Consider the following 23,941-nt stretch of genomic DNA (forward strand, 5'->3'; position numbering starts at 1 on the left):
AGACACAATACAACCAAATGACATATTTTTGGTAGAGAGCCCCACACAAACATCTTAAGTAGATCTCAGGGAAAAATCAAATATAAGTAAAACGTAGAATACGGGCCCTTTAATGTGCTCCCGAATATAACTCCCTTGCAGAAAACACATATTAGCACAAATGACCGATGTATTATTGCAAATTAAATTAGGTTGGAATTAGATTTAAACAATGAAATACACTGTTTTACATTCATGTTGTTTTCTTCTATGTGTGTATCTTTAAGTTAGATTTAAACAATAAAAATGTGAATACACTGTTTTACATTTGTTTTCTTCTGTTTATGTATCTTCATTCTCTGTCGCTGTGCGAGGAGCAGCACACAGAGAGGACTGGAGGACCGCTCAGTAGGAGTACACTCATTGTGTAGTTTTTGTATAGAAACACTCTGGATCGGATTTCTCGTTTGTGAAATCTATGTTAGGATATATTTATAAAATCTTGATATGCTAGGAAATCCCTCACGTTCCTGGCTAGTGAGAAATCTCTGATTTTGGCAGCAAGTGACGTGCTGCTAACCTGAAGGAGACATCACAACCAAGCACGAGCTCATATTAACCTTTGATGTACAGAGAGCAGCCAATCAGAGCGTTCCCTACACCGCTCTAGCCAATCAGAGCGCAGCCTCTGCAAGGTGCATACTTTGCATCGTTAAACATTTTCATTAGCTTAACTAGCTTAAGGTGGATTTTGAGGTCATATTCATCGCTCTTTGCGATATTCGCGTGTGAATGTCCTTTACTATAGCAGTTTTACCTCCTTGCTGGCTGTAGTCTGGAAAGTAGGTCATATTAGCGCGAAGGGCGTCGTGTGAGAGCCTGTAACCCCCCCCGGGCGGCCGAGCAGAGATGAGTTAGCGATGAGAAGCCGTAGCTCTGCTGCACAGCCACTTTGTTTTTGTTGACGTCGTCAGCGGCAGCGGCAGCGGCAGCGGTGGAAGGAGTCGACACGGATGCACGTTTAACAAATTTGATACTCCGAGTAAACGACAACAATGAGGCAACTGCCGCACTTTATTTTAGTTCTTCTGTTTCCCGTGGCTTTGAGTTTAGATTTTATAGAGCCTAGGGCATCACGTAACGCCCGGTCGCTTCACACGACTGTCTTATCGGCGAAAAGTCACATCGAACCCGCAGCGGATTTTCAGCACAGCGTTAAAAAGAGAAGCACAGACCAAGGAGGAGACACCTGTAAAGCTCTGCAGGGATATGACTCCAAATTATCCAGCAACACTCACAGCGTAAGTTCGCCACTTCGTCTGAACCGTTTTGTATGAACCTGACACTCAGGCTCTTTACAGTAGTGCAGTAGCTCGGAGAATACAGAAGCGGCGGGTCGGCCGTGTTTGCATGGCGCTACTGTGTAATGAAAATGCTCGAGTGAATGTGCGCCAGAAGCCCTTTTAGTGGTCTGACTCCGAGACTGGATTCAGCAGTTTGTCTCGTTGTTTGGGCCGCCTAATTACTGTCCTCCATAAATGTATTTTGTTTTTCTTTTTACGTTTCTCCACTGAAAGATGTTTTTTAAATACTTGCCACTTGAATTTAATCACCCTTAAGCTGAAGCTGGTAACATCTGGTTAATGGTTATGAGGTTGTAAATAGAAAGGTAACATTCAGATGATTTTATGGCAAACTGGGCTTGTAGCAGTGCCAATAGGTCTATAGTATAACCATTGTGAGCCATGCAGGACTATTTCAGACGTTTTTTTTTAAATTAGTGGTTAAAAAAGCCTAAAAACAGAGCATTTGAAGGTGTGCGTTTGTTTCTTTTTGCATCATCATTTCATTGCGGAAGCATGAACTGCACATTAAGGTAAAGTCTGGCAATGCAACTTCTTTCAGTTCATGTGACTCGCCCTCTTCTCGCCCGGCCTGTACTGCCGGTTTCAAAACCTGCTCTTCCATCTCTGAGGGTCCAGTCTGACCCAGATTATGCATTCATGAGACGCAGTGGTTACAATTCCCCAGCACTGTCGCCGTTTAAGTCCAGTAGGACCTGTTTCTTGTTTAGAGAGTCCACTGTATGGGTCCTAAGAGCAGCCCAGACAGCAGCCACTGATGCTCTAATGCTTGTTGTGTAATGTTTGATCAAATTGAGACTGCTGGGGAAACTTGATGGGATTTGAGGATTCAGGTCCTGACTTCACAGGAGCAAGAGCAACCTAGAATGGAAAGTAAAAGTATTTTAGTGTCATCTTCATGTGTACACTTTTAGTATTTTAACCTGTAAAGTCCCTCTCTGACTCACTGCAGGAGCATGTGACACATACAGTCATATGCAAAAGTTTGGATGACCCTGATAAAATGACATGTTTTGATGATTTTCTGAAGAGTTTAATGCCCCAGAAAAAGCTCCCTCACAGAAGGTTATTACGCAAAATGGTTATGGATACACTGCCTAATGGCTGAAACATCATTTGAGAGTTTTCAGATAAAGTTTTGGCTTAAAATGTATTTTTGAAATACCTTCACGGTGGAGAAAGATGTGGAGGGTGTTGTAAGGCAAAATAGTACCATCATTACATACAAAAACTCAACAGAAGACAAGTGTGGATTCACTAGTTGTTTTGGATAGTAAAATAGTGGGTATATTTACACTGTAGACATGGTTCCCCTGCTTCCTGTCTCCACCACCACTGTAAGGAAATTAGAGATAGTATGTTTCTCTATAATTCACCCCTTCATGTTAAAATAACTCTGAATGACTGTTTACATCTCGGCATTCCCCTTTAAGGATCATTTTTATTGTGACTTAGCATCAAATATATGAAATAATAGTTGCACAAACCTCTTTTCTACTGTGGATCATTAATAATTCAAATAATTAAGATCATTAATTTATAAAAAATGATCTGCGCTGCTTTGTTTCTGTGTACTCCTTTATAATGATCTCTGTTTTAATGCATTGCACTTGGGCAAAGCCTTACACATCTCCTCAAAGTCAGAATTGTTAATGATTTCTTTTCTTGCTTGCAGTATGTCTTTAATGATCTTAGTGGATCAGTGTCTCTGGCTTGGATTGGAGATGGAACAGGGGTGAGTGTTAAATGTGTTATACCAATGTTATTACGCTAATATATCTTTTTAAATACAGTGGATTTTAAGCATGTGGTAGAGATGAAGTGGGGCATGGATGGTTTGACGAGTGCTTCATTGGTATCAGCTGATAATTGCTTAAAATCATGAGATCAGTGTTTTTTTTACTGCTAGTCTGATGAGGCATTGCTTAACCCAGGTTTATTACATACAAGGTTTATTATTCAGTGACTACAGGGACTTCAGTGCAAACTAGCTGAGCTATTCTTTGGTTATAGAAGTATGATAAAACTGGGCATGCCAGTGGGTCCTGGCCATTAAGGGGTTAACCTGTGTTCAGTAGACACTGCTCAGAACCTCTTTTTTATACAGCTGGGTTACAGTGAGAATTAAACTTTCATCTTGTGGAAACTTTGCTGAACCTGGTTTATTTAATCAATTTTTGTCCATATTTCGGTTTAGATGATCTCAGATGGTATTTGCACTGTCATATGCAGATGTAGAGATAAAGTAGTATTGACTGGGATTGGTCAAGAATTGTCATTGTGGCACACTGCTGAGTGAGAATTGGATTGAGCTTTGTTTTCCACTCTGTGTTTTTTCCATGTGTTCTGCTTAATAGTACTAGAAAGTTGTTGTCTTCATGGAACATTCTTTCATAATAAGGAACTTTTAGCACAGAGAAACTCAAGAAGTATGATACAGATATAAACTGAGACTTTGTACGAAGGTCATATGTTTGGAAATGTTTTTAGGTTTCAAGTCTCTACCAAACAATTTGAGAAACTTTATGAAATAAGTATGTATTTAAAATACTCTTTATGGCTCGCTGCTTTTTTTATTCTATACTTATCACGTAGGCTCAAAATAGATAATGAATGAGAATGAAAATGTATTTTGACCCAGAAATCTCAGGTTTTTGTTCTGACAGTTTAGTTTAGAGTGCAGACTATGACTGTGGTTTCACATATTGATTGTAAACATGTAGAAGGAAAACCTTGGACTGGAGTTCTGGTGCTGTCCACTGTGCACTAGGAGGTGGGCCTCCCTTGTTGGTCTAGGAGGGGAGTGTAGTCCTTGGCAGTGTAAATGAAGTTTATGCTTGATGCTGAAGTGTCTACTTTCTTCTTTCCAGGTTCTTCTGGCCCTGACTACATTTCAGGTGCCTTTGTTCATGCTAAAATTTGGCCAGTCCAGACTTTATAGGAGGTAAGCTGCTGTTGAATTTGGTCTTGCGTGTCCATCATTATGAATATTTTTGGATGCCTATCATTTAATGACCAATTTTTCTTATATTTTGTTCTTTTGTTCAATGTGTTCTGTATTATTACCTGTTTCTCTCTTTTACATACCTCTTCCCTTTCTTTCCCTGCATCAGTGAGGACTATGGAAAGACATTTAAGGATGTCACATCTCTTATCAATAACACCTTTATCAGTACTTACTTTGGGATTGCCATTGGCCCTGAGCAATCCGGGAAGGTGAGAGGTTGCTCTAATAATGTTCAATGTCCAGTAACTGATCTGAACTATTTAAAGATTAATTAACAACATTGATTCATCAAATATTAATTTCTTTTGACATTAGACACTATACATGCAGGGAGGTTTAATAACTTCCACTGTGCTTAAAAATGAGACAAAAAGATGCCAGAAGATTTTTAACATTACTAACAACAATTGGTATTTTGTGGGTTGTCTAGGAATGAGACAGATTTTTTTCACTGCTGTGTATGTCCTTTCTCATTTTTCTTCTAGGTGATTCTTACAGGAGATCTGTCTGGAAATAGTGGCTATAGAATTTTCCTCTCCAAAGACTTCGGGAAGAGCTTCACTCATTCAGACCTTCCTTTCAGCCCACTGATGCAAATCATGTACAATCCTCAAAATTCCAGTGTACTTGTGGCCATCAGCACCAAGGTGAGAGAGAGAAAGCATGATAAACAGTTTTTTACAATGTTTATAGTTATCTATTTCTGCTTTTATTGGTATTCCTTTTTTATTGAGCTTATTTGCAGTTTGGACTTTTGCTCTTATCTGGTTCATAATTCACAATATCCACTGTAATATATATATATATATATATATATATATATTACATATATTATATATTATAATATATATATACAGGTGCTTGTTTAAGTATCACTGTGTGAAATTGTGGCTGCCAGACATGTGATCAGTGTATTGGTTATGGGCCTAAACAAACATGAACAAAGCATAAACAAAGAACAAAAACAACTGATAAGGCTACTTGGTTTTAGACTTTTTACTTCTGTGATTAGTTCTTCCTATGCTTGCTGTTGTTGAGCTCTACTGTATCAGCATGTCCTCTTTATCTTTTGCATTACTTCAGTATGACCTCTGGATTTCCGAGAACTTTGGTGAGACGTGGAGGAACATCCATGACACTGTGTGTGTGGTGAAATGGTAAGAGGCTTTTGGCCTATTCGTTTACAGAAATAAACATTCCAATATGGCTGCCATAGCACCAAGCTGATACTTTCTGCTGAGTCATTTTGAGCACCTTCCTGCTCAACACAGCCTTGCGAAGTCTCAGGAACCTCTGTATCACTTTCACAAAATTGGTTCATGTCTGTTCAGAAAGTTTTAACAGTAATCTCTCTAAATCCTTATTCGGACAGGATAGTTTACCATAGGGAGGTGGGGTAAAGCCAGTTTACTTCAGGAAGTCTATAATGTTTATGACCAATTTAAGTCTGACAAAACTTACAGAGAGAAAGCTAATGACCAAGCGAGAAGCTAAACTATTAAGCATAACTAATTCACTTATTTCTCTAGTTCACTTGTTGAGTTGTGCTCCGTTGGTGTAGCAGGCTAGGAGTGTTGGACTAAATTATGTGTGCTCATTTGAAAATTAGGACTGCGCTCGGACAGTTCTCAGATTGGTCTGTAAAGCAGATGTATTTAATTCTGTTTATGCCTAATTTTTTCATTCACACTTGCTAGATTTCTAATATAACTAGGGTTGTGACTGTCCAAAGTGCCAGTATTCAGATACTGAAATCACTATTCAGGTACCCGTTCTGTTTCCGCAAAGGAAGATACAGGGGAATATACAGAATAACAGTTCAATGAAATGCCACTTTTATGTTTCAACAGGACTGAAAAATGTAACGGTTTTGCTTGTGTTTGTGAGCATGTATGTATTTAACATTTGGCATATCGTCCAGATGTAAGTCAACGAGTTTTCATTAGTATCCAGTAGTGCTGCAGCTATTGATTATTTTAGTAATCGAGTATTCTGCCAATTATTCCATCAATTAATTGGTGTAGAAATACTTTCTCTTTATTGAAGAAAAATAGTAAAGTAAGGCATGAGTGTTTCCTACTTAGAAAAATCAACATTTCTATTGCTTAGATTAGGTACAGTAATATTATCTGTCAAACCTAAACCATTTAGTGCATTTAAGTGTCACATTACAATCTGGGTTTTAAAGAAAACCTTTTCTGAAATGCAATAACAAACAAATAAAACTAATTTCACGTTACTTCAGAAGAGTTATACATATAAAGATGTTCTTTTTCTTCTTCTTATTATTGTTATTCTTATTATTATTATTGTTATTAGGCCTCAATATCATACAGTAAGTTCATAAGATTGCCTTATGTACATTTATTTTCTATGTTGAACAGTTGCCCTACACTTACTGACCCTACTCATTGCAGTCAAACTGAACTGAATATGCCTGCTGTATTGGATTGCTGCATTTTAGGCTGCAACTACTACATATACCACCTGATATTTTGCTTTCTGGGATATTTTATGCATCACTGTGAGGGGAGTAGGTGTGTGTTTGTGTGTGTTCATGTGAGTGTGTGAGACGATCATAATAATACGACTAAAGCTCAGGCTATAAGAAAAACCAGGCCCCCATGACAGCCGCGGGAGCTGGCGGGAAGGCGGGGCCTGAAGCCCAAATGAAGAAGAAACCCAATGAGGATGGCAGAGAGAGAAGGAGAACTGCAAGAGAGTGGTGGACAGGGCGCAAGTCCTTGCTCGTGGTTCGGGCCCTGCCTTCTTGCTGGCTCTTGTGGCTGTCATCAGGACCTGGGGGATGGGCGCATGCCTCAGTAACTTGTTTACAAAAAGGGAAATTATCTTGGAAAGGAGGCACATCAAAACCTTCGAAGCAATATGGCTGCACAATTAATATTTGACTTAAATAGCCCTGTCAGGAACTGGCTTCAACACTCAGTTTTAGTTTCGCTTATGTGTGGAACAAAGGGACTGCAGTAGGATTGTTTACATAAAGTGCACTCTGTGTATGAGTGTGTATGTGTACACCTTAGCGCTGAAAAACAATCTTGCCACCACTGTAGCTAGCTCAGACTGTTTCACCTGACCTTGGCTAGATCACCTGGTTTCTTGGAAAATGACTCACGCTCTGGTAGTCAGGTCTGGGTGACAAAGAACTGAAGAGAGCAAATTGACACCCAGGTGTGTGAAAAGGCTCACGTGACTTTCCTGCTATTCAGTGCTAAGACATCAGCATGAGGTACCATGTTTCTTTTATGTTAACTGAGTCCAGTGGTGCATGCAAAGATGACCATTAAAGACAGCGTTGCAGAAGCAAATCTGAGAAATATGATTAAGCTACCTGTTGCACTCTGTCAGAAAAGTTTAAGCCAGAGCAAAGCTGGTACAAGAGAAAAGTAATTTGTTTTGCAAATGATTTAAAGATCTGACTACTTTGAATTAACTATGGAGTAACATAGTATTTGAGTGTTTCTGGCCCTGGAGTGCCCTTGCTTCAAAACTCATAAAGAGCTTGGTAATTAGCTGATGAGTGTTGGAACAGACTAAATCGCACCGTTTGAAAACAGTGATCTGTATACAATTTAGATCTAGACAATGAAGCTGCCTAGTTACAGAATGCCTTGCCTAACAGATGGTGCACAGTAGTTTGACCCCTAAATAAAAGCTAGAAGTTTGCTTTCTAAGTTTTAAAGTGTACAGCCAAATGCAAAATTTCACTCCTGGTCAAAGGACACGTCTGTTGATTTTCTAGATGATGATAAGTTAACACATTCTCCACAGAGAAAACACTTCTGCACATTTTAATGATTGATGAGTAGTGTTTGTTTGCTGAATTTGATCAAGGGTGTTCAAACTTTTACACGTGACTGTATGAACAAAACTGCTCATAGGCCCATATCATGGAAAAACTTGCTTTTGTTTTGGAATAAATGAGTTTGATGTAGTATATAAACATTGTTAAAGTACCATTCACTTCCCAGTGCATATATGGATACTTATCTATGAAAGCAGCCCATTTTGAATTCATTGTTTTGTGATGTCATGAAAACATATCAAATGTTGAAACAGAAATTGTCTTGCTTTTTTAAACTATATGTGCCCATTTTGAATTTGATGCCAGCAACACATGTGGAACATCTCACAGCTAATTAGGTTAATGGGCAACAAGTCAGTAACATGATTGGACAGAAAAAGAGAGCCTTTCAGAAGTAAAAATGGGGAGGTGTTCACCACTCTGTGAAAGACTGCGTGGGCAGATATTGCAACAAATCAAGAAGAATGTTTCTCAACATGTAATAGCAATGTAATACTTGGGGATTTCATCGTCTATGGTACATAATATCATAATATCACTAAAAGATTCAGAACCTGGAGAAATCAATTCGGCCTTGGTACAAGGCCAAAAACCAGTATTGGTGGATGGCTGTGACCTTCGGGCCCTCAGGCGGTACTGCATTTAAAAAAACAGAGCCGATTCTGTAGTAGAAATCACTGCATGGGCTCAGGAACACTTCTGCAAAGCATTGTCTGTGAACACAGTTCATTGCTGTATCCACAAATGCAAGTTAAAACTTCACCAAAGAAGAAACTATGTATAAGCAGAAATCAGAAACACCACCACCTTCTCTGGGCCTGAGCTCATTTAAGATGGACTGAGGTGAAGTGCAAAAAAGTCCTGTGGTCCGACGAATCAAAATTTGAAATTCTTTTTGGAGATCATGGACGCTGCGTCCTCCAGGCCAAAGAGGAGAGGGACCATCCAGCTTGTTATCAGCGCACAGTTTAAGAGCCAGCATCTGTGATGGTGCTGGGGGGTGCATTGGTGCACATGGCATGAATGACTTGCACATCTGTGAGGGCACCATTAACACTGAATGATATATACAGGCTATGGAGCAACACATATTGCCTTCCTGACAACATCTTTTTCAGGGAAGGCCTTACTTATTTCAGCAAGACAATGTCAGACCAAGAATTCTGTGTATATTACAACAGCATGGCTCCATAGTAAAAGAGTTCACTACGCCAAATTTGTCATTCAAACATTTGGCACAGTAAAAAGTGAAAAATTTGATACAATAGACCCCAAACTGTTGAGCAGCTGATCTCCTATGTCAAGCAAGAATGGCAGAACATTTAACTTTGAAAACTACAGCAGTTGGTCTCTTTAGTTCCCAAACGTTTACAGAGTGTTGTTAAAAGAAGAGGTGATGAAACACAGTGGTAAACATGCCCCCGTCCCAACCTTTTTGAAATGTGTTGCTGGCATCAAATTCAAAATGGGCATATATTCTTCAAAAAGCAACAAAATTTCTCAGTTTAAGCATTTGATATGTCATGTTTGTATGTTGTATTTTCACTTAAATTAAGGATATAAATGATTTGCACATCATTGCATTCTGTTTTTATTTACATTTTTGCACAGTGTCCCAACTTTCTTGGAAGCAAGCTTTTTTTTAGTTGATTAACTTGCCTGATCCCCAGCACATGCATTTTGACTGATGTAATGTTTGTTTGAAATCTTTGTTGAAATAACCATTTCCTATTACCCACTAAATTATGTGTCTAACATCAGTAATTTTGGTATATGCTTTATCACAGGGAGAGAGACAATACCCTCTTCTTCTCCACAAACCGGAATGGCTCCTGTTGTGAGTAATGTTTATTACACAAGTGTTGACCTAAGGTGTGGTGTGATGGGAATGTGTGCCATTGTCTTCCTTGTAGGGATATGTTGTGTCTGCTCATTCCAGTTATCTGACCAATGCATTTATATGTGGAGCTCTCTTAACTTTACAGCCCGGTATCAAAAGTAATAAAATATTTTCCTGATGCACTTCCTTTATGAAACTATTTCAGTGACCTTAAAACAGGATCAATAATATAATGGATGAACCAGTTCATATTTCTCTTCATATTACTCACTGCTTGTTTCTGTTTTTTAGATGACAGAGGTGCACTTACTTTGAGGAAGACAGTAGACAATGGTGTCACATTTAAAACAATCGCTGAGAAGATTTACTCCTTTGGTATCGGTGGCCGTTTCTTGTTTGCCTCAGTTATGATGGGAACGGTAAGCATTCTGCCGATCATGAGGTGCGGCTTGTGATAAGATGGTGTATGTATGTGGGTGTTTGTGTACCGCACTGCATGTGTAATGTGTTTAGATCAGGGCTGTCACGTGGTTTGTATTTGAGTAAATGTGTGCTGGGCCTCACAGTATGTGTCTCTCTCAGGGTGTGATGCGAATGATCCATGTGTCTGTGGATCAGGGTGAGGAGTGGAACATGGCACAGCTTCCTCCAGTAGGACATGAGCAGTTCTACTCAATATTGGCAGCTAACGATGACGTGGTCTTTATGCATGTGGATGAACCAGGCGGTGAATTTATCATATGTTACCATATATTACCTCTGAACAGGCACATGTAATTGATCACTTCAGACACCATAAAATTAAGGATGCACTGATATTGGAATTGTGGGCTGAGTACTTTTCATTTGCTTACCTGTCGACATTGGTACTTCATCTACCCAAATAATGGATAAATCTAAGTATCTGTCTTATATATTTTTTCAAGCGAATATCTGCTGAAACCCATATAAATCTGATATCATTGTGCACCACTACATAAAATATTCAAGTATTCATTTTCCTATTATAAGTAATTAGTAACTAAAGTTAACTGAATCTGATACTACCAAGAGTGTAAGTTTTTGACAATACACCATCTGTATTTTCCTTTGTTATGCATTTTAAAGTTTATATATTGTCTCTATATTTTCAGACACTGGCTTTGGCACCATCTATGTGTCAGATGACAGGGGCATGGTGTACTCTAAGTCTCTGGAGCGCCACCTGTACACAGCCACAGGGGGTGACAATGATTTCACCAATGTTACTTCACTCAGAGGAGTCTTCATGACCAGCGTGCTAGCTGAGGGTAAGGCTACTTGCTGTATATAAGATGGCAGACTGATGTATGTTGAACAGTCTATTTTCTTTTTTACAGTAGTTTCAGTCCTAGAAACCCTGTGCACTGTATTTCTGCTGTGATTGTTCAGCACAGAGCTACTATCTCAGATCCTACCTGAACTCAGTTATTGACTGAGCTTGACAACGATCAGCTGATTATATTGGCATTCTTTGTGAATGTTCCACCTTGTAGATGGCTCCGTGCAGACTGTGGTGTCATTTGACCAAGGAGGAGAGTGGGTGCCCCTGAAGAAACCAGAGAACAGCAAGTGTGATTCCACAGCTAAAGATAAAGATGCGGTGAGGGCCAGTGTGAGGGAATGAGAAATTTCACTTAAAAGCCAGAGTTTCCAAACTTTTTCATGCCAGGACCCACATACCCACAATAAATATTTTCAGTCCGCTTTCACTCTGTATTACTGTTTAGCAAATACAATAGTGAGCAGGATAAAAGAATGAAATGTATGTAAACCTACATAATTGCACACATAATAAGATTTTAATTGAAAAATAATAAAACAATGAGAACAGTTATTTGTTCTATATTTAGATGTAATTCAGACAGCTTTTACCTTCAGTATGAACACATTTATTATTCAATAATTTAGTTTAGTTGGACACTACATATTGAAATTTGTTGTGATCCATGTTGTCAGCTAGATTTTCACTCTGATCGCCATAGATTAATTAGGCTAAAGCAAGCTTTTGGCATTTGCATGAAACTTTATATATGCTTGCTGCATGTGGCCTATATGATTATATCGCTGCTGACGGAAGAAAACATTTTTCAGTTTTTGACACAATCTGAAAGTGCCTGTTGCCCTTTACATTGTTTGTCAATTTCATGAAGAATGGACCAATAGAAATGGCCCAAAATGACTTGGACTTACATTAAAAGTAAATTAGGTAAAAGTAAAAAGTAAAAATTTCCTGTGAAGTTATCGTTTTGGAGATACGAGGTTTTCTTCCAATAACAGCGATATGCAAGCATGAATGGTAAAACTATAAATATACTCATCGATGCAGCTTCATTGTGACCCAATACAAACACACAGTTTCAAAAACAAGGTGTAACTTGAAGAAACTATGTGTGACTCCTGTTATCTCTGTGTTGGTTGTTTTGAAAATTAACTGTTTTGGTTTAATTTTGCTTTTGACTTTCCATTGTGCCTTATGCCTTATGTGCCTTATATGTGTATTAATCTGTTGTTTGTTTACTCAATGCAGTGTAGTCTACATATCCATGCATCCTACAGTATCTCCATGAAGGTGAATGTGCCAGTGCTGCCTCTGAGTGAGCCCAGTGCTGTGGGACTGATAATTGCTCACGGTACTGTCCAGGGTTAACATGCTCTGTCTCTTTTTAACATGCACACACTCACATAAGCTGTGACACAGAGACACTTCTTGATAAACTGCACATGTTTAAAGTCTCACCACCTCTTATGCAAACAGTGTCACTAGACCTTGATGTAGCTGAGCTGCTACTGTTTTACGAGCCAAATTCTGCACCTGGGATCACGTTTACCCTGACAGTTGCTAAGTCTAACACGGAAATGGATAGGCAAATAGTATCAACACATAATAACTCTAAATAATGTTTGACGTCCGCTTACAAAATAGACAAGCTTATCTCAGGTCAGCTTACCCTGTATTTACAGATGGCAGTTTATCTGTAAAAAACAGTCAAGAAAAGTCAGTCTCACTCATCATAACAACGATAGATATGTTGACACTCAGACATAACCAGTGAGTAGCCTGCTTGTGCCTCTTGATGACTCTCAAGAGTGTTTTTGTTGAGTCCTCACTCCACTCTCCCTTAAGTTAATCCCCTGCATGAGTGGACTTCTTTTGGAGGAAGCTACCAGATATCATTGTGCCCCTACCCTCTGTGTTCAGCGCTCACATGGGGTCTCGCTAGTCTGCAGGTTCTTAAGAAGTCTTAATTTGTCTAAAATTACATTTTACAAATAAAGGCCTTAATAAGTATTAAACTGTCTTAATGTCACACACATTGAATAGTGCAGGGGTCCTCATTAAGCGCATGCACAATATTTACCACTACCCATATTAATGACAACAGTAGAGTGCTGTAGTGCCAGTACACCGCCAGTAGGTGTTTGTATAAGTTTCTCCTGCATTTCGACAGGCTTTGGCCTCAATACTCCTCTTCCATTCACAGGTAGCGTGGGTGATGCCATCTCAGTCTTGACTCCAGACGTGTATGTCTCTGATGACGGTGGATACACATGGCTGCGTGCACTTGAGGGCCCCCATCACTATGCCATCCTGGACTCAGGAGGCCTGCTGGTGGCTGTGGAGCACAAACCCAATATGCCCATCTCTCAGGTCAAGTGAGTGCACTTGATTTGTAAGTGGCTGTTTGGTTGAAGAGCCACTGTTTAATATTAGTTGTGGGTGTGATAGTAGGTCAGTCAAAAGCTTAAACACTTAAATGTTACCTTGTTTATTAGGTTTTCCACAGATGAGGGCCAGTGCTGGCATGTGTACAACTTCACTAAAGAGCCTCTCTACTTCACTGGGCTTGCCTCGGAGCCAGGGGCGCGCTCCATGAATGTCAGCATCTGGGGCTACAGAGAAGATCTGTTCACACAGTACTGGGTCTCCGTCACTATCGACTTCAGAGAGCTGCTTACTCGTGACTGTGAGTGTCATTTGTAGGTGTTTTTTACTGTGATCATAATGCACACAGAGCTGCTGGTGCCAATCTATATTTAATTACGTACTTATAAAATAGCTATGTGTAAAGTCTGTGAATGTTACATTGCAACAGCTTACAAAAATTATTTTTACTTGGCCTACCTTAATATAAATCTTAAGGGGTCATGTCTCATTAATATTAATTATTTGTGTGAATCTCGGTAGAAAGTTAAAGGTACTGTTTGCCTTTTTAGGTGGTGATGAAGACTATGTGCCGTGGCTGGCACATTCAGATGACATCAGTGACCCTAACGATGGCTGCATGCTTGGTTATAAGGAGCACTTTCTACGACTGAAGAAGGACTCGGTGTGCTGGAATGGGCGAGATTACATTGTCAGCAAGCAGCCCACACCATGCCCCTGCACGCTGGATGACTTCCTGTGGTCAGTATTCATACTGGTATTGGAAAATGTGGTATGTAAAATTTGGAGAGAAAATTGCTTTCAGTGTAGTACTAGGCCAAGTCTCTATCCGTGAGACCAGTACATTATGCATAACATGTTTTGCTGCATTGTTATTCTTAGCAGCCACAACCTCATGATAGCTGAAAAAACCCTACTCACTTCCTGTAGGTAAAAGAACTCAACAAAGATCAACCAAAGTGCTTGAAAACAGTTTTATTGGTTTGGCTTCCTTAGCTTTAAAGTAAGGCTAAATAATTTGGGCCAGATTTTTTCATTGCAATTGACCAATATCATGACTATAATTTCAATTGCAATTATTTTCTGTAAGTTGAGCTCCAGGCCTGGTTGTTTTTTGTTTTTTTTTGCTATGAAAACCAGCACGTCCTCTTCCACCACATTCTGGTTTAAGGCTTAAACGCTACACATCATGTGCCAGAATGCCGGTTGGTTGAAGGTGTGTTGTTATGTTCGCAGCATAGTTGTTTGGGTGTTTCTGATTACCCTTATCTACAGGTGTTTCAAGCTCAACCTGTTATTAGGTATAATTTTCCCAATTAAAACATTGTGGATTATACAGGCTAAAATAAAAATTGCACTCTTTTACATTGTAATTTTAATATCATTAATCTTTCAGTTCTACTTGCAAGTGACTCAAAATATCTTTATCCATCTTTCTCTGTCTTAGTGACTTTGGATACTACCGAAAGGAAAACAGCTCAGAGTGTGTGGAACAGGCTGAGCTCAGAGGCCATGATCTAGAGATCTGCATTCATGGCAAGAAAGAACACCTACAGACCAGTGGGTAATAAACTAATAATAAATCATAATAAATGATAGCTGCTAAATTCACTGCATTATCTCAAGGAAATGTACTGAAAGAACACAGTGCCTTCCTTTGTCTCAGGTAAATAGGGGAAGCTATATAGAGTGTATGGAGGTGGTTAGCGTAATGCAATAAAAACTCCTGTTTCCTATCCTCAGGTATCGTAAGATTCCAGGAGATAAGTGTGAAGGAGGCAAAGAACCTGAAAGAAAAGTCATTGATGTGAGATCAAAATGTGTTAGCAATCTACTGGAACCACAGCTGCAGGTGAGAATAGCTGCAGTAACAGTGTTGCACATAAGGAATGTGACTGAGTGGGTGAGTGAATGTGTTTACGAATAAAGGAAAGCAGCAATAAATGCATCAATTAATGAGACACTGGAAACTAATGTAATATATAAAGTTTATTTTATGTAAATGTTTTTGTTTTTTTCTGGTAGAAGCAGGATGAGATGAAACACTCACACTCTGCCCCTGTTATTGTGACAGTCGTAGCCATCCTACTCATCAGCTGTATAGCTGGTGTTCTTTTTGTGAAGAAGTACATCTGTGGAGGAAGGTGAGTTATTTCTCTTTCTTAAACAAATCTGTTGTGGTATAATTGTTGATACTTTATTAGTGAATCCCTGCATAAAATGCATATGGTCTATTCTAATCACCCTGTCAGTCTGTCTATATGTATGATTGTCTGTTCATCCATCCACAGATTTCATTATAAATCATATATATATATATATATATATATATATATATATATATATATATCAAAAGATAACAGTATTTAACATTGTCAATGGATTATAACCAATTTTAATGACTTCAGAATCATTTTCAAGGTCACTCGGCCACTGCAAGATTTGAGGTGTTAATATCTTCTTTGCTATTAAAAAAATAAACACAAAAAATGACAAAGTACTGTCTGTCCTTCATGTCCAGGTCCCAGATAATGTGCGCAGTATAAGGTCAATTACAAAGCAACTGGATTGCAAACCTTTTTCACCCAGAAGCCCAATTTGGATGGGGTCAAATTTACATGGGGTCCAGGGGTAATTTTCTCATTTACAGGTGCTGCTTGGTGTTTTTATTTCTATCTGGATTATTCTTGTCTGCCTACTCCCCTATGAAAATGACCTTTACACTGAACTCAGTGGTGCTGTGATAATTTTAGTCCCGTCCTGATATGCTTATCTTTTCGACGGCTGCTGCTGGCTGCATTTAGTCTCCTACTGTGTGTATCCATTTCAAACACTTCCTGAGTTACAAAACGACAGACGCTTTGGAGATAGTTGGTCTTAGACCAAGTGGTAGAACTTCATCTCTGTCCTCTCTACACTAGGAGAGCATATGGGGGGACAAAGTCAATCAGTAAAGCGAGATCCCACAGGCTGATTAAATAGGCAGCTACAGCTAAATATATAAGCAAAGCATTACTTGTATTCACAATGTTATCATATGGCCACATGTGATGCAAATGTATGGGCTCGTAGGAAATACAGCCGACTAAAAACTTGGGCAGTAATTTCATTGCCATCCAGATGCAACGGAAAAACTCCTGATGAATGAATCCAATCTGAATGGGGTTATAGAAGTATAGCCCAAAAAGGGAGTGGTGTTGGTTTTACTAGTTGGTTTAAAGAATCAAAAAAGATGAAAGTTTGATAAGTTGTTTCCCTGTTTCCTCCGCAACCCTATGTGGATTAAGCGGTTAATGATGATGAATGAATGAATGAATTTCCTGTTTCGCCACTGTTTGGGGGACCTTGACTTGATTGCTTTAGTCGTTTGGAGTAAATGCGCGAGGGGGTAATGTAATGGTCATTAGAAGAAGCTGCCTTTTCTGTGTGCTGCAGGTTCCTGGTGCATAGGTACTCAGTTCTGCAGCACAATGCAGAGGCTAATGGCATAGAAGGAGTAGACGAAGCTCTGGATACAGACGTGGCTGGACATGCCAAGATCGGCTTCCATGATGATTCAGATGAGGTACAATTAAGTGCATTAAGCTTAAATAATCGCACATTAAGAGCTGTCGCTAAATGGACTCGACTGACAATTTTCCAGTAAAAAACACTGCTAAGACCCATCCATGCAAAGCAATGCTTCCAGGAAGCTCGGAGCCATTACCTCCATTTTGCATTTTTCACATGTATGCAAAGCATTCCAAAACCAATCTAAAGTAAATGATGGCGCTGTTTGTGTAGGACCTCCTGGAATAACTGTGATGATTCAGCACCAGCAGGAACAGGGGAGATCTCTATCTCCTTTTCCCTCAGGCATCTTTGCTGCAGTTTATACTCCTGCTAGAAAGCACAACCCAGCCCCCAGGCTCTGCAGTCCTTCAGAAATACTGCTGTAGTTCTTAATTCTCCCGTGGAGTGAAATGCAGTTATAAAGGTATCTCATGAATGTAGATATAGATAGTAACTTGATGAACCAGAATAATGCAGGGTGGCAGGCCAGTGTTTAAATGGCTACAGCTTAGAGGATGTCAATTTTTTCTTGCCTGGGGAGCTTAGATCTTATTGGTTTAATTGGAGAATACTTTGTTGGATGAAATTAGCAGTGGGTTACTATTACGGCACTTACTCTTATACAGAATCCCCCTCTTTTAGAAATGTGCACAGTTCAAAATCCCATTATGACTGGTTATTAGCATATGAAGCTAGCATAGGAAGACCAATGAATCATATCACTGCAATATTAGATGGACAAATTAACTGTGGTTCTGTGACATTTTATATTTTTGACTACCCTATTGCCACACCCCTCTCCATTCTTGTTAAATATGATAATCAGAAAATACGCAGCCTGAAGTTTTATGGCCTTTTTTTTTTTGCTTTTTTTGTGATTGGAGAATCTTGTTAAAGCAGCAATACAAAGTGTAGATACAGTGCATCTGCAGATATAGGCACCCACATAAACTATCCCATTTGTTTCTTAAAAATGACAAAAAGAATATTTAATTTACCTGAAACTATGCCTCTGTGTTAGAATAATAGACAGTTTATGTCGCTGCATAGTTTGTGAACTACCTTTGCATATAAAGTTAATTTATTCTACAGAGTGGAACCAACAGAAATAGGAAAGGATATGTAAAGAAAAGTAAAGCTGTTCTTGTATCTATGAGTATCTATATCCAGAGAAATTTTACTCCAATAATTTTATAGAAGGCACAGTGATTTTCGTGAAGTTTTTGATGGTCAGCAGTTTTTGCACTGTGATACATGAGGCAAGTATGTGAGGTTCACTGCTGCCTTTGGAAAAGTTCTGTTGGAAATATTGCAGTTACGAGCACCAGCATAAGTTATGAGCCCATACATGTAATTGTATGTGAGGAATTAGTAAATGATAAAGATCTTAGCAGCGTTAATGTGCTGGAAACTCGTAATTACAGTATTCCAGTATTGCTTGAAGTACACAAATAATATGTGAGTTTTGAGTTAGACTGTTCAGGCTAAAATGTTAAAAATGTTTTAACTTAAAACTACAATTCCAGCATGAAATGAGCTTAACTTGAATGTGTGAGATCAGTGTTTGTAGATATGCCCGTGTGTTTAACTGAAGTTGAGAAAAGAAACCCATGCAGTTTGCAATTTCTGTGTTTGACTATTCAAATGCAATAGAACACTTTACCTCTTTTTATAAGGATGTTCTTTTCTCTCCTACCACTGTTTTGAGGTCTAATTTAGTTAGTGTTGTTTTCGCAAATTAAAGCAGGGGTTTAAATGCAGTCCTCAGGGACATAACCCACAACAACCACAAAAAATACACAACATTTTGATCCTGTTGCTATTAAACAAATTCAGCATTCTTGTTGGCCAAATGTAAGTATCTACATGTTTTGATGGCTTTTTCAGTTTAGTTTACTACAAGTGGGCGTGTTCTTTTCATGTTGAGAATGAAATATTTCTTGGTAAATCAGAAAATATGTTGCCTGAAGTTTTGAGGTGGTCCTAAATTTTGCTACAGTCATGTCCACAGATAAGACTGGTGATATGACAGAATGCCACCAGAAATGTTTTGAGAATCACTGGAGCAGCCATTTATGAGCAAAGTCACAAAATATGATGTTCCTGTGACTGTTCTAAGTGCTTTGAGTATATGGACCCAGGTTTCTACAGCATTTGAGTGCCTAGAACTGTAACAGAATAAAACTGTGGACTGGCTGGGGGTCCCTGAGGTCTGGAATATAAACCCCTGGATTATAGTTCATATAGATTATGATTCCAGAGTTCTGTTACTTGTTCCTTTTTAGTTATAAAACTGTTAGACTACAAATGCCCAGAAACCCATTTATAAATCTGTTTTACTTATTTCTTTTTTTTCCTGTTAAATCCTACAACAATCATTTGTAATATATGGCAGTTATGCCTCAGTTGTGCAAATTTGAATGGGTTTTATTTATTCTTTGAGAGAAGTAATCAGTAAAGAAATACTGATATGTGTTCATCCAAGTGCCTACCATGAAGGTATGGTGTGTGCCTTCAGAAAGAACCATAAAGTTCATCTTGTTAAATAATTAACAGTGAGGAAGCAGATATGTGTATCTAATTTCTTTGGAGATTACTTGGTAACCAGAGGTGTTGGAACTGTTTAAGCTGTCACTTGGTCTGCCTGATTGAATGTCTTTCAGTACGGACTCATATGGTGAAGTTTGATCTAGCCTGCTGCTTTGCAGATTTACAGCAATTTGAGATTTTGGCAATATGATAAAACATAAACTTTGATATCTTCTAGATCCCACAACAGTACTCCTGTGCATGCTAATTTAGCAAATAAATCATAACTTGTTTGGGTTGCACTGGGGACTAAAGCTGGGTATGCTGGCTGCAGCACAATCTAAGACTAAAGGGGTTTTCTACTTTGAGAGCTGTCACTTTTCTTGGTGTTGAAGAATTACTGTATATAATAGTCATTCATGCAGGCTCTGTAAATATATACCTGCATCATCTTTGTACCAGCTGTTTTCACTCTGTATATTTGGGAAAAAAATATGTTTGACAAATCAACCTGTCCCCTTCTTTTTGAGCTTTTGGATTGGGTTCATGTGTTTTGCAACATACTGAGATTTCAATGTTAAATAATTTGTGTTATTTTATTTTGCAAAATATTATATTACCATTCAAGAACATTCATACATGATGACTTTTTTTCAATCAAAATTCCACATTTTATTATTCTAAAGGCATATGAGAACAAATAATCCCCAACATGTCACACTAGAACATTCATTTAAGAAGCAACATTACTGATGCTTACTGGGAAGTGGACTGCTAATGGTTGGTTCATATCCTGTAAAGAAAGTTGCCTTCACTGTCAAAAAACTCCCTGCCCTTCTGTTCCACCGCACAGGGCTTTTCATGCAGTGTTTGCACAAGTTCCTCAAGTTCTTCTTCTGTGAGAAACACTCGTTCCCAGTCCTGCTCTTCCTCCAGCTTTAAACTCTTTGCCTCTTGTTTCTCAAAGGTCTGATCCCATGATATGCTCTGTGCCATAGCTGGGGCAGCTGATATTTGAGATGTTCCTCTTGATTGTAGTGTAAAATCACCACCAGAGGGAACCAGTCTTGTCTCAAACTCTGTGGGTGCAAGGGCCTCAGAGCTCAGGGCTGTCAGGGCATCTGTGTTACCTGAGGAAATAGCTGGCACAGTCCTATCCGTCATGGGCAGTCTCAACCTTTCCTTTTTAGATTGGTCAGTTTGACCATCTCCGAGTGAAAGGTGTCTGACTGTGGCCAACACTTTAGAGTCCTGTTTGATCCTCCTCTCTGGAGTGGGGGTGAACTTGCTGCGGAGGATTCTGCAGATGACATCAGGACTAACACAGAAACTGTCCGCTAATCTCTGCACTGTCCATTCCTGTGGTGACTCTTGCTTTAGGTATCTGTGAACAGGTTACATTCACATTAGTGCTTAAAGGAGTATAAAGCGGGAGTTTAATTTTAAAGAACAACATAGCAAAAATACGGATTGGCTCTTGTGGGCCCATGTTTTCAGTGCCAAAACCAGTGCCGTGTGCTGGGTGGTTTATGATACTAAATGCTGAACCAACTTCTCCATTCTTTAATTCCTGGACAGTTGCATAGGAGTCTTATTTTTTGTTGCTGATATCCAAAAACCTTCTGTCTCCCTTTCCACTTTTTTGCATAATTTGAAATGTTAAAATTTCATGATGAACGAACCAAAAGAAATGGTCAAAAATTACTTGGTGGGGGGGGGGGCGTGTTACACTAACTTTCATTACAATATAAAAATGTTTTTTCCTCTTCTAAAGATAACATTTTACGGACATGAGGTTTTATTCCATTAGCAGCTATATGCATGTTCTTTTAAATGTAAAATTGCTGCGCTCAAAGTGGGTAATGTTAACCTACACTACTTCACTAACCCCATTTCAAAATGTGATAAATGAATTACATTAATACAAACTTTCATAGTCTGTATGTATCTGAGTCAGTATAACTGTTACAAGTGTTAGTGAAAACCAAAATACAAATACAGAGAACTTGACATACTTTTTTACTTTTTTTTTTTTTACAGCAAGTAAAATAGTTATATTTGCATTGTAGACATCACAACCCCTGGTTCTATTGCCACCACTGTAAAGAAATTAGGGTCAATTTCACCATCAAACCAAATTTCACATCAAACCACTATGAATGACTTTGTTTACATCTGAACAATTAAATTATACAGACATTTTGAAAACTTGGAATTGGTAGAACTACCTTGTCTTCATAAATAGTTAGGGTTCAAAGAGTACCTTATCTGCTCAATGGCATCCCAACTTAATCTCCTCTCTGGGGCTCCGCGCTCGCTCAACTGCCGCCTGATCTTGTGAAATTTGGCAGCTTTCCTTACTCTTCTCTCCTCACTGAAGAGAAAACAAACATCAACCTATTAATAAAGAAAGAACAGCAGAAATTATATCACTACCCTAAATTTATGCTGTCTTACCTCACAAGGGACTCCAATTTGGCTTCCACTGCATCCATATCAAGTTCCTCCTCTGAAGCATCCTCTTGGCTTCTCCTTCTGTTGTCAGATGTGGAATGCTTTCCAGCAGAGCCCAACCACACACGGGCATCATGGCTGGCATGGCAGCAAATCGGTGCAGTTACAGGCCCTGGAAGAGCAGCTAGCTTCACCAAGCGAACCAGCCTCAGAGTGCCAAGCATGCTGATGAGCAAACAAGAGAGCCTCGTCCTGGCAGAGATGATGGAGGCCTATTTTGAGCAAGAACAAATAAGAATATTAAACTCTCACTACCACAGACAGGAACAGAAATGATCACATGAATGTCTTGGGTTTACCAAAACACACTCAGGCCACTTGGTTTGATGTGAATTGGTGCACTGTAGACAAACTTACTGACTCCAATTTCTTTGCAGGGTGGGTAGGACAAAGGGGCCACAATGTCTACAATGCATAGCCATTTCACTGACTATCCAAACCAGTGAACCTACACGTGTGTTATGAGTTTTATATGTAATGTTGATAAGAGTAAAATAGTGAGTGGTAAATCTGTCCACGTCCCTGGGTGTACCTCTTCACCAAGAATAGATTTTAAAAAGTAGGCCAAAAAATGCCTCAGACATCATGCAACGTAAGTTACATTCAGAACAATCTCATGCAATAACTTTCTGAGGAGGAACTTTCAGAGGCACCAGTTCCTGTCACCACCACCCTGAACAATCCTGACTCGATTATGTTTCTCTACAACAGAGCATTTCACATCACTCTCAAAGATTTTTCCTTACATTTAATTAAGCAGAAACCTAAAGAAATCGATTGAATATTCCACTTTAACTTGCGCCCCCAGTGGAGTCCATGTCCCTTAGCCACTGACCCATCACACAGAAGAGAGGAAGAGGGAGAAACTTGGGTCATTTTACTGAAGGACATCGTTGTGATCATTTTTTTTTATCATTCAGCTGTTCGGTTTATCTAGCTGATAGCAAATTCATCATTTCACCCCCCAAACTCAACACCCCATAGACTATGACATTAATAAATAGGATGCTGTGTAGTAGACATCACTCCCGAAAAGCAGAGCGCATCAGATCTATGAAGCTGAAGTTGGCTTCTCATTCGAATTTTTCCGCTCCACCTTAAACGGTGCGGCAGTTAACGTACATTATGGCGCCTGAGGTACCTTAGACGGTGACTGCTGCACCTTTTATGGTGGAACCGAAACATTCGAATAGGAATCTAACTTCTGTTTAGCTTTTTCCTTTCAGAACCAGAGCCAAACTAGTCGACATGCTTCTTCTCTGCACTGTGAATTCCTGGAGAAACGGGAGAGATTTTACTATTCAAGTAGCGATCTAAATGCGTGTCTAGTAGCCCATCTATCAGAAATCAAAGGTAACGTTAGGTTAGCCAAAGCTGCACCATCAGTATAACAGGTAAAGTTACGCTAACTAGCTACGTTTTCCAACAGCACAATCTTCGACCTGAATGTCTGCAGCCATATGGATAGTAAAAACAAACGGAGCACGAGTACCTGCCTCACTGACTCGTATTTAGCTGTTATGTCGACCTCACTGTAAACTGGTAAGTTTCATTTCACGAGCAAACAACTCCAAACCGAGGCCTCACCGGAACTCTTAACACATGTGCGCGTTCCCGCGGCGCGTGTCCGGTCGGGCGCGCCCCCACG

General features: G+C 39.2%; 2 protein-coding genes across 5 annotated transcripts; one reads left to right on the plus strand and one right to left on the minus strand.

The window, feature by feature from the left end:
- The first annotated feature begins 699 nt into the window (after positions 1–699).
- Positions 700–18,922, plus strand: sort1b (sortilin 1b). 2 transcript variants are annotated; one of them, XM_036579312.1, is made up of 20 exons: positions 700–1,280; positions 3,019–3,078; positions 4,214–4,287; positions 4,457–4,559; positions 4,836–4,997; positions 5,434–5,507; positions 9,961–10,010; positions 10,305–10,432; positions 10,596–10,740; positions 11,147–11,302; positions 11,528–11,634; positions 12,562–12,664; positions 13,517–13,688; positions 13,809–13,999; positions 14,250–14,439; positions 15,146–15,262; positions 15,442–15,550; positions 15,724–15,842; positions 17,134–17,263; positions 17,482–18,922. In XM_036579312.1, the coding sequence occupies exons 1-20, from the start codon at positions 1,035–1,037 to the stop codon at positions 17,494–17,496; spliced, it is 2,451 nt and encodes an 816-aa protein (XP_036435205.1). In that variant the 5' UTR covers positions 700–1,034; the 3' UTR covers positions 17,497–18,922. The 2 variants fall into 2 exon arrangements, with proteins under 2 accessions (XP_036435205.1, XP_036435207.1); XM_036579314.1 differs by having other exon boundaries at positions 15,727–15,842.
- A 1,439-nt stretch (positions 18,923–20,361) lies between these two features.
- On the minus strand, positions 20,362–23,924 carry ngrn (neugrin, neurite outgrowth associated). 3 transcript variants are annotated; one of them, XM_036579317.1, is made up of 4 exons: positions 23,881–23,924; positions 22,237–22,505; positions 22,043–22,153; positions 20,362–21,163 (listed from the first exon to the last, which is right to left on the minus strand). In XM_036579317.1, exons 2-4 carry the CDS (start codon positions 22,455–22,457, stop codon positions 20,566–20,568), a joined length of 930 nt encoding a protein of 309 aa, XP_036435210.1. In that variant the 5' UTR covers positions 22,458–22,505; positions 23,881–23,924; the 3' UTR covers positions 20,362–20,565. The 3 variants fall into 3 exon arrangements, with proteins under 3 accessions (XP_036435210.1, XP_036435209.1, XP_036435208.1); XM_036579316.1 differs by having other exon boundaries at positions 23,790–23,921; XM_036579315.1 differs by having other exon boundaries at positions 23,786–23,921.
- Positions 23,925–23,941: the final 17 nt, after the last annotated feature.

The sequence above is a fragment of the Colossoma macropomum genome, unplaced genomic scaffold, assembly GCF_904425465.1.
Source record: "Colossoma macropomum unplaced genomic scaffold, Colossoma_macropomum, whole genome shotgun sequence".
Classification (NCBI taxonomy): domain Eukaryota; kingdom Metazoa; phylum Chordata; class Actinopteri; order Characiformes; family Serrasalmidae; genus Colossoma; species Colossoma macropomum.